The sequence below is a fragment of the Cyrtonyx montezumae genome, unplaced genomic scaffold (assembly GCF_038088225.1).
Source record: "Cyrtonyx montezumae isolate F1298 unplaced genomic scaffold, pur_monq_1.0 scaffold_17, whole genome shotgun sequence".
Lineage (NCBI taxonomy): Eukaryota > Metazoa > Chordata > Aves > Galliformes > Odontophoridae > Cyrtonyx > Cyrtonyx montezumae.
The window spans coordinates 1,532,224-1,543,424 of record NW_027071903.1 but is presented as its reverse complement, the minus strand read 5'-3'; the positions used below and the strand labels follow the sequence as shown (position 1 = coordinate 1,543,424).

Below are 11,201 nucleotides of genomic sequence, written 5' to 3'. Positions count from 1 at the left end.
ATGATTCTTGCGTGCACCGTTCACTAATAGTGAGGCCTGCACAATCGTGCTGTCAATCTGCTGGTCAATCCTTCCCACCACAAATGTCTTGAACCAAACAGGCCAACACCAAAATTTGGCAGCGTGTTGGAGATGGTAAGTCCTGAGAGGCTCCTGTAAAAAGAGCTTGCAGGTTGAAAAGGAGGTCATCTCTGGCTGGCTCCTCTCTGTCCATCGGAAACGGTGGCAGTTCTGCCTACTCAGGGACAGACAGCTAAAGACCAAGCGGGAAGCGATAAGAGACACTGAGGGATCTTACTGAGGTGGGAACACAGTTCTATGAATAACAGGACTAAAGACTTTGCTCTGTAATTCGTGTTATTACTACATCACACTAAGGTCTCATTAAGGATTTTTACCCCTTTCTAAACGATTGATCACAAGCTGTTCCTCAAGACTCCAAGGAACATTCTGAGCTTCAGAACACTTACCACCTCCATTTTGGCTGTCAGAAAATCCCAGATCACCAAACCATACTCCTCTACGCAGTGAACTAGTTGTTTTTCTGGTGCTGCTGCCTCTTGTCTTGAGAGCAACCATTTACAAACTAGTTGTTATGCCTCTGTATTTCTCTAGAGATGTTCCTGCTATTGTTCAGGTTGTGATGTGCAAGGCTTCCTCAAGAAGAGCACTAAAAACTCAGTCTAACCACTCCTGTAAAGATGAGACTCAACACAGGTACCCGTTTCAAGTATTCTGTTCTTACTTCAGATGAATGGGACTGACAATAACCAAAGCTTCAGCCCTTCCTCTGACCCCACCTGTTGATAATTACTCTCTGAGATGGGGTTCTCCTTTCCACGTCACAGTTATAACCAGGCCCTCATCATGCAGCACCAAATCACATAAAGGAAAGTCAACACATACAGTTTCACAGTTTAAATAAAGCTCCCAATAAACTGATGAAAAGCCTGAAGTTATTAAGGTGTGAATGTCAGGCCCAAAACATCTCAAAGGTTTGAGACAAGAAGGCATAAAAACAGAACTGAACAAAGCCAGAGGCCTCCTGTTGCAGTTTCACTAGCAAGGCATTATTGTAGAAGACAGATGCTCTCCTAGACAAAAAGAAAGAAAAAAACAAGCAAGTCCTTAAAGCATCAGCTCTCAGAGAAACTTGCATTCACACGCAGTAGTGAAACACAGAATCTCACAGCTGCAAGGCACTCTGACATCCTTCACCATCACCATACCTTATTAACAATCTCCCTTTAAGACAGGTTTAATGAGATCCTAAGCTATCATGCAGTTTTAGTTGCAGATTGTTGTTCAAATGAAGCAGAACAAACGTGTAGAATCCCCCACCCCCCCCCAGCCTAGACTTTTTTAATTCCAAATAAAATTTACAAGTATAGCATGCCAATTAACAGAAAGATGAGACAATTTCTTTTTAAGCCTGGATTCTGGAGCAGCTCCCAGAATCCCAGCCCAGCTGCCCATTACACACACACACAATGCCCAATGGCAATGACAACCATCCACGATTGTGTAATTGTATAATGGAGAGTCTTATTAGAAAACAAGACACAAAACGGAAGAAACACAGTTCAAACTCCACGGCATCACTGCCCATCCTCCTCCCACTCCAAAGAGTCAAAGTTTAAGCAGCTCATGCGTTACTAAAGGGAAGATTCAGGATGTCTCACTGCAGCTGCACTCAGGTCCAGCAGTTTTTAAGATCCAATTCTAAGCAGAATACAAGTAACAAAAGAAGAAACATCAGCAATAAAGACGAAGTTGTTCAATTCTCACATTTCCAACACTGACTGTCAAAAAGAGGGACAAAAATTCTACCTGTCAAGAAGTATATTTAAACTTAACACAGCGAGCTGTCAGTGGGTACGAACTACAACACACTTTGTTCACCCTAATAGGTATCTTAGTACAACAGGCACAAACACTTCTTGTGTCTGGTAACTTTATGAATTTTGCAATTTTTTTTTTTTATTTGAACAAAAATACTACTCATCCCAATTTCCTTTAGATCTCTAAGAGGAAATGCTTTTCATTTCAAAACATGACCACATGGGTTTTAAAATTCTACAGCTTAGGAAGATGTTCATGAAAATGGATCAGCGTTTGAGACTGTTTCAGAGCCTAGAAAGCTTGAATTAATGTAGGTCTGCAGCACGAACATTTCACTGCTGCACTTACATCTCTTTCAAGAGTAATTCAAATAGAAATTCTACACAGCACAATGTTTCTACCTTGGCTAGGTAGGATGCAGGACGTCAGGGGCCTGACTTAACAAAAAAAAACCAACACACATTTATAAAGTTGGAAATACAGATGGATATTTCTGAACACCCTATCATAATTCCAAATGCCTGCTTGTGACTATTGGACACACAGGCACCTTCAGAATGTAAGACTGGGCAGATTTTAAATTGTGCCTCATTCATAGTAATGTACCATGAATGCTGCCCTTAACACTGCATTTTACAAACTCCTCATGGATAAGAAGAGATCGTGCTCAAACTGAATAGTTGGCCATACCATAGCATTTCAAGAGCCCACCTATCCGTTAGGTGAGTGTCAACAAAGCACCCAGATCTGAAGACAATAAAGCAAAACGTGTCATATTAAATCCTTTCCAATTGGTGCTAGGCATTTTCAGGAAACAAATGAACCACCCTTCCTCCCTCTTGAACTCCAGAGCCATGGATTTTCATGGAAGCTGATGAGATCCACTTTGCACACAAACACACCTTGCCACACAGATTCACAGCCATCCACCAGGACATAACACGGAATTAAGGACCTGCATATGGCAGATTGCACTTGAGCTGCACAAAATTCGCCCCCACTGGACTGAACAGAACCGTGCAGTGCAACAGAACACACAGCACAGAGAATCGACCAAGCAAGATTTCACAAAATATTGACCTGAGCCACTCGTAGTTACCAAAATTACCCCTAAGCTCCTCTGCAGGATGCCACCATACCTCCAATTCCCTTTCCCTCAGGGAAGGGAAACTGTGGGAACACAGTTGCTGGTAGTTCACAAGAAGACACTTTTTCCCTCAACTAGCCAGCACAGCTATGCAGAAATTTGCTATTGAAGAAATATACTCTCACAGAGATATCATTTTCCTACTAATAAGCAAGAAAGAATAATGGGATACATTCTGAGTTTCTCTTTTGATGACCAACAATAAATCATTTCTTAGCTCAGGTCACATCTTCCATGGGAAGAAAAATGTCTTGCCATCATTAATTTCTTTTCAGCTAGTGATAATATATGATCAAATTTTAAGTAATTGAACTGGTTGCATTTAATTAGCTCTGAAAAACTACCTCAGATCATGAATCACAGACTTTCCACCTGTATGAGGCTTCCTTACTAGGTTAAAAGTGTATTTCTCTTTCTATGCATGATCCATCTTGAATATCTAACAAGGTGCTCTTGATATACAGATTATAGTTCATATATCACACATGCAAATATGGACATGAGACTTTATATAATTGAGTTTCATGTCTTGCTTCACTGAGTTGTTAAAAAAAAAATGGGAAAAAAGAACCCTCAGGTCCATGAGGGAATGGTCACTACTTGCTTCAATTTAACAAACTCTTCTTCCTCCAGGAAGTTATTATCAAGGATGAGTAATTTAGACATCTAGATGAGGAAATAAAGGAATTTAAAAAATTACTTTTTGAAAGACAGAGTGCAGAACTGCTGTGATTTTAGTCAAAAGCACACTGACCTTTTTCAGTTTTCCAAAGCACTAACTAAAGGCCACGTTACTTGAGTCTTAGCATTGCTTCTGTTGCCTCTGTTGCATGCTGAACAGAAAAAAGCTCAGTCAACCAATATTTGGGGACATTTGTAGCCAGCACAGGATTGTTTCTTCTATCTGACTGTATGTATTAAGCATATATATATATATATTTAACATTAAATTAGTTAAACCACAATCATTAACCACAAAAAAAACAGTTTATTAGCTTTCCAGACATGTTTCCGAAGCTGTTATTATGCTTCTATGTTAAGACCTAGATAATTATAAGTTTGGATTTTTTTAGTTGGAAAAAAGACAAGATTAGCAAACTTCTTTTGGAAGACAGAAATTAAAGGCTCACAATCTGTTCAAGTGTCTAACTGTAAATGTTGCCCAGTATTTGGTTTGCACTAGAAAAAAAAAAGTTTTGCTACAAACTCCTATTTTTAAATATGCTTTATAAAAAAATGAAATAAAAAAATGGATTTTGTCTCTGTTCTTTTCCCAGCTTATTTGTCAAGCAGTTAAAAAAATGTTTCTGGTGACTTTTTTTTTTTTTTTTTAAATTGAGGAGAGCAAAGGTTTTCACTTCCATAATAAAAATAGCAGTGAAAGCTGAACTGACTCACTGGATTAGACTGGACAAAGCTCAGCTTTCCTGCAAATACTTATTTTAGATGTTATCGTAAAATATAAATACTGTTGCTATTGATTGCACGTTGACACTCATCCCAGTTATGCACAATATTAAAAACAGCTGATGGGCTTAATACCCCGCAGTTAAAAGCTGCTTAGAGAGGAAAGGATGTATGACATCCATTATATACACATCCACTTCAAAAAAGTGCTTGTTCTGTGGATGGCAGAAATTTCAACAAGAATGGACTCAGACTCACAATTCTATCTTTTACATAAAATAGCAAAAACTCAAAACAATCTTCAGTTCTTGGGACTGTATTTGCCATATTTGGTAGATAACATTTCTATTAGCTCCAGTTGCAGAGCTGACATTAATCTTGAGGTTTTAAGAACATTTTCCTAGCTTTCTTAGGTCTTGTATTACTATTCTCTTCTTCATCTTCATCGTGGAGAACACGCTGGTCTCTTTTTTTCAAGAATTTCTTCCCTATTGTTCCCACTAATGTTTCATATCTGTAAAGATAATTAAATAGACAGTTTTTACTATAATCAGAGAGAAGTTCGATGCAGGAAATCATATATGTAATCAACAATTTAACTATTGTAAAAAGCCTGTCACTGGAAGTGTAAGAAGCACAAGTACTACATAATCACAGATTAAATTATTATTCACTTTGATAGGTTAGGTTTTTCAGCAATCTGGAGCTAAGAGAGAATTAGCATAGAATACATGGACGTCAGAAGGCAGAAAACAGCTACAAGATTTTTTTAACCCTGAATGTTGTGGAGATTCCACTGAACAAACACCAGAATTCCTGGATAATCAATTTTGTGAAGTATCAAATACTGTTTTTTTTTTTCCTTTTCTTTTTTGTTTTTCTTCCTTTGCTTTTTGTGTTTCTCCTCCCACACATAATGCCATAATATATAACATATTTCACAACATAATCAATACTGGTTAGGAATAATGTACCTTCTGGCCATTTCTTCATCTGACACATCAGCCTCCATTTTATCATCCACTTCTATTTCTTCTTTCTTGCTCTTTGAGTTTATTTGGATCATTAATTTCTGAAAATGAAGTAAGAAAAAGCTTAAACATCTAACCCTGACACCACGTCAACCATGCTGAAATAGTGTCACTGCCAGGAAAAATGCATAAAAGGTAGGAATCAGCTTCAGTACTGCTTTACCTCATTTGCAGTACCCTGCTAGAGCATAGGGCAACAAGAAAAGGCAACGTGCCTCCTTGTTGCTAAGCTGAGTTTAATTTGTTTTTGAGAAGAGAGGCAACACAGACAGTTTTTTCAGCGAGCTGTATTATTCAAGCATCCTCAACAGCATGCCAGGCATCTTCAGGAGTCCAGAGAATTAGATTCTGATTTTTTCATTGCAATGTTAGTCTTTGAAATGGTTTTGTTACAGTGGAAAAATATCTGCAGAGATCTACAACAAACTACCAGTAAAAACCATGAAGCAATGATAGGCCTAATCACAGCAACAGTAAGCTCAAAATAACTCAAGGAATGCCCCATTAAATAACCTTGCATAGCCTTCTGCATGCCTCTGGCTTTGCACTTTCATCCTCTTGTTTCAGTTCAGCAGTAACACTTTTATTACTCTTTCAGTATATGCTACTTCTATCAGCATGAAACATGACAGAAAGAAACAAAGACTCTCTTGCCCAGAATTTTTACTTCGGAACTTCAAGCTCTTACTTACACCAGTAAGTGCAGAATAAACAGGGTTGAATATTTGTAAGATTGGGCTCTGAATTAAACAGCAAGAGGAATAGCGAGCTATCGTTTTGGTGAGCAGGATGTGGAACAGTCTTCCAAACTTAAGGAAGGAAAATCTGCAGGAGTCACATCCTTACTGACCATCAACACGAGGAGGTAAGAGGCTTCTGCTTCCTCAGATGCTGCACTGATGAACATTTTGGCTTACATCACCATTTTCCTATACCCAGGAGAATATATGGAAGGTGCTGCAAAGGCCAAACAGCATGGAGTGTGCACACTGAAGTCCTTCAATCCTCAAAAGACAACAATTAAGAAGTACCTCAATTTCTGGATTGAATCCTTTGAAAGACATTCTGCCATAAAGTAGATCCTCACATGGCATAAAGCTCCTCTCTTCTATTATATAGCTCCTGCATGAAACCCCAAACACAGCAGTTGTCAGACAGTGCACTTCAATATAATCAAATTAAACAAATGCAAAAAGCATTTGCTGTCTTCCCCCACACAAATAAACAAAACCACAGTGTATTTTATACCATCAACCACTTTCTGAAGATTAATTGCTCTGATAAATCTTTCAATACAAAGAGCTTGGAGTGCAAAGGAATACTGTTTGCCAGTAAAGCTGTGCCAGTTCCACAAGCAAAATTAACTCTCCTGACAGAAAGCACTCTTTGCTGGTATGATTCCACCCACATTAATGCTTTTGCCAGAATAAAAATACCACATAAATATCACTCTCCAGGTGGCATTACTATACCAGCGAAAGCTTCTAATGAATTTTTCATTGTGATGTTAGACCTGGTATTATTTGAGTCTGTCAGGATATAAATGTGTAATTCTCTGTTCAGCAGAGAAAGACTTTCCCATTCCCCCTCCTTTTTTCCCTCTTTTAATGACCCTGGAAAGGAAAGAAACACGATCCCAAACCGTTCATAATAAATATGTTAGATCAAAGTACTTTCTTGAACCATTCCATTCTTTTCCTTGCACACACATGCACCCCTTCCATCAATCTCTTCATTTCCCATTTAAAGCAACCTCCCACAACTACAGGAAATTCTGCTGAAGAAACCAAGCTCATTCTCCTACCTCAAGGCAGGATCAGCTAAACATATACCACGGACAGCAGAGGTTTATCTGACCTGTCCTCAAAAGACTTCCAGAGATGAAGAATCCCATCTCCTTTAGACCACCTCTTCCAATAGCCTCATTGTTAGTGGAGCAATACCCAACTTGAACCTTACTTGCTGCAGCTAAAGCTCAGACATTATTTTGTCATGCCTGTCAACAGTCCTGAAAAACAGCTTATACATTACCTTACTCAATTACAGTTAATTCCCTTGATCACAGCTTTTTATAAATCATGTATGTTTTCCTTTAAAAGAATGTAGCTCCCTTGTTAAAGGACATAAGTATTTAAAGCAGTTCCCTTGCTATTTAAAGCACATTTCTATATTGCAGGAATGGACATTTGCTTCCCTATTAATTAAGCCTTCCTTTATTTTTGCTTCATCTATTCTCTCCCCCTTTTGAAAAACAGGATTTGAAGTGATCTGTACTCAAGGAGAGAGAACTGTCCTGAATGGATCCAACCATGTGACTGGATTTCAAGTGACTCATACAAAGTCCCAAACTTCTTTTTTCCAATGATGGGAAAAAACAGCAAAGAATGAATTTGTCCCTGCCTGAAAGAAACTAATTACATGCAAGAAAATGTGAATGAAAGAAAACAAAACATGAAGAAATGGGAGTAGGTCAAACTCTGGATTATTTAACCTTGAGAATGTCTCTGAAAAAAAAAAAACAAAAAAAAAGCCAACCAAACAAGCTGTACTTTCAATCTGTTAGTATTTTTTTCTTCTTTTAATTAGTTAGTAATTATATTTCTTGTACAAGGAAAACAATTATATTCTGCTCCCACCATAAAACAATCCAGTGATGATAAAAGTTACAGAAGTAGAAACTTACTTTTTCTCCTTTAGATCTGGTAAATCAAGATACCAGTGTTCTTCACTAATTATCTTCTTCTCCTCCTCGTCAAGTTGTTTTTTAGTTTGTGAGTCCAAACCCCTTTGCATGAACTAAAGAGAGACACAAATTCAGGCTTTTTCAGTACGTTCTGGCAGGCAATAATTACATGACAACAGTTACCCATTACATAATATTTAACAGTTGATATAAGCAGCACATGCTTTCTGTGATCTTCCCTGTGCTTGGTCTGTGTTTGGGAAAAAAGACAGAGGAGAAGCAAACAACTGTGGGTCACAACCATCTACTGGAAGTCAACAGTCAGCAACACCTGTACGTGGGTACAAACATCCCTAGGAGCTGGGAACTTCCTTTGGGTCTGCAGAAAGCACATGGTCACAGTTATGCTGACACAGGCTGCAGCAGGAGGCTACCAGCATCGTTTATACACACTGATGTGCAAAAATTGCTTTGTGGCAATCAAAACAAACCTGTATGTGCAACAGCACAGAAGGATCTTATATCAATGAATCTTACCTCTCTCATATATAAGCAGCATCACTTCCGTGCTTAGCTAAGCCTGCAGGCTGACAGATAACACCAGTGTGGCTCATCTGTCTCCTGAACATTAGCAGAGACTTGGATATAATTTTGTTCAGTTAAAGTGGACTTGACTTGGGGATAAAACCCAACCAGACATCACAAAACACTTGTTTCCCACAAAAACCCTGAATGACTGAGCTTATTTAGAATACATAGGTAATACGTGTATGCAATAAATATTACATATAAACACCCACATCTTCTCATCTTTACAAAATGCCCAGTCAAAACAAAACAAACCCTGCCATAAAAGCCAATACACCGTCTCATTTTCCATTATATTTTCGTGTTCATTTGTACAAGATCTTTAATGAAAGAAAAATTGACTTCTGTTTTCGAGTCAACCCAAAATATGTCAAAGCTTTCCAATTAAAATTACAGTATCTGCTTGAGGAAAATGAGGGAGTCTATCATGTGGAAAACCATACTGCTCAAGGAAATTGGTTAGCCACTCAGAAATCTCAACGGGAGAAATTTTGCTACAAGCACACAATTAAATAATCATTTCACATTACATTTTAAAGATTATGTTCCTAAAGATTACTACAGGAATAAATAGATAAAAAATGTGATTGTATTTATCTGCAAACACACGTGGAGGAATTAAAAAATGGGTGTAGATGCTGAGAATGTACGCCAGTAATCGTGTGGCTATTTGGATTAGTTGGGACGTGGATCAAGCAGCACAAGAAGTAATTCAGAACTATATATGATTCTAAAAGCAGGAGCCACCTTTTGACACCGAGAGGTGAGCACACTTAGTCTGCATCTCCGAAAAGCTTTTCACTTGACCACTGGCCACGTGCCACATTTGAGTGCCTATTGAATTGTGATGGTACATCTTGTCCATACCTGCAGAGACAGCTGCTAAAAGACTATTACAACATTTGTCAACAAGATCTGCAGAAGGGAAGTGCTCCTTTTCAAAACCTGTTCACCTCCTCTAAGCTGGTTACTGCTGCCTGGACTCTAAGCCCACAAATGTCAAGGCACCCGATTCAAAGACTGGTTTTCCACTGTCTTTCAAGGAAGGAAATCTAAAATCTAGCTTTTGAAATCTAAGCCCAAGAGACAGCAGTGTAAGTTTCACCTAGAGATTATTCCATAGTAGAAAGAAAATCAGTAGTGCTGCAATCCAGAGTCTTACTCTCTCCCGCACTGCTGCCTAGCTAAGCTCAACACCTGCTTGCTTTTGAGAGCAAGGCAGGATGTGTTTTGTTCCCTCTGTGCGTAAATTTTAGCCTTTCATCATCAGCACCTACTGATTGTGGTGAACATTTCACCATCTTACTGTATCAGGGTCCACTCTACACGGCAAATTGAACCCATCAGATAAACAACGTTCAGCACTTTCACAAAAGCGTCTAAAATATGGCCCCATGTAAACAAGAGGAAAAAAACAATGCACAATCTTAAGTAAAACACCGCAAGCAAGAGCCCACAGGTGCTCATCAAAACTGATTATAAAAATGTAGTAGATATCGTTTTAAAGGCACTCCAACTTTTACTAGATGTTTTCTAGCAATCAAGAGCATCATCTCAAGAGGACGTGCTTTACAGACTTCGGTGTTAAACTACACAGTGAGAACCAGAACCTGTAAATCGAAGGTGTGCACCTATGGGAAGAGAGAAAGCGGCCCAGGAAAAACAGGAAAACGAGGGGCACAACAATCAAACCCTCCCTATAGCAGCCTCCTGCTGGAGGAGCCGGGGCAGAGAAGCTCAGAAAGTCTCAGGGCTCAGCGGGACGACAGAACTAAATACATTCATTTGTGTCTGTAAAAGCACTACTCGCAGGACAGCACGCTGGGTCACAACAGCCAGGTGCAGGAGGTGGAAATGCCCCGACAGCAGCGACGAGCGCCGACATGGCGCCGTAGGAGCAGCCCCCGCTGGGGGAGGGACACTGCAGCCCAGCGTGAGCGCGCTGCCGGGCCCGCCCCATCCGCTCCCAGCGGTCCTGCAGCCATGCCGTGCCGTGCCGTGCCCGGCCCTGCCCGTGCTCCCCTTCCCGCAGTCCAGCCCTCCCGCCCCCCAGCTGACCTTCATGCGCAGCAGATTTTTGGACAGCTTCGTTTTCACCTCCCCGGCCATGGCGGCCGCGGCGCTGCCCGTAGGCCGCGCTGGATCCCCGCGCTCGCGTAGCGCCGCGGCCGCGCACACTGGGGGAGGACAGGGAGGAGGAGGCGGTGGCGGCGCGGCTCCGCCCTCTGCGCTCCGGGCACGCTGATGGCGGCGGGGCGCGGCCGTGGGGCCCTGCCCATAGCCCGGGGCTGCGGGGGGAGAGAGTGGGGGAGGCATTGCTTGTACGTGGAGGAAGCGGAGCGGTGCTGTATAGAGCCGATATTTAACCGGGATTGGGGGGGAGAGCGCACGAGAGGGTAGATCGGGCTGAAGTGGTAAATGAGTAGGGGGAGGCTCGTTTCTTCCCCCGTGTTTGTGCATGCTGTAGGCTTACGGTTTTATCTGTAATTTTCAGATGTTTATA

The 11,201-nt window shown here is 40.6% G+C and overlaps 1 protein-coding gene across 1 annotated transcript; it reads right to left on the bottom strand.

Moving 5' to 3' along the window:
• Positions 1 to 3,957: 3,957 nt before the first annotated feature.
• MPHOSPH6 (M-phase phosphoprotein 6) lies at positions 3,958 to 10,876 on the bottom strand. Its single transcript, XM_065733119.1, has 5 exons — positions 10,757 to 10,876; positions 8,111 to 8,223; positions 6,459 to 6,549; positions 5,371 to 5,468; positions 3,958 to 4,910 (listed from the first exon to the last, which is right to left on the bottom strand). Exons 1-5 carry the CDS (start codon positions 10,805 to 10,807, stop codon positions 4,769 to 4,771), a joined length of 495 nt encoding a protein of 164 aa, XP_065589191.1. The 5' UTR covers positions 10,808 to 10,876; the 3' UTR covers positions 3,958 to 4,768.
• Positions 10,877 to 11,201: the final 325 nt, after the last annotated feature.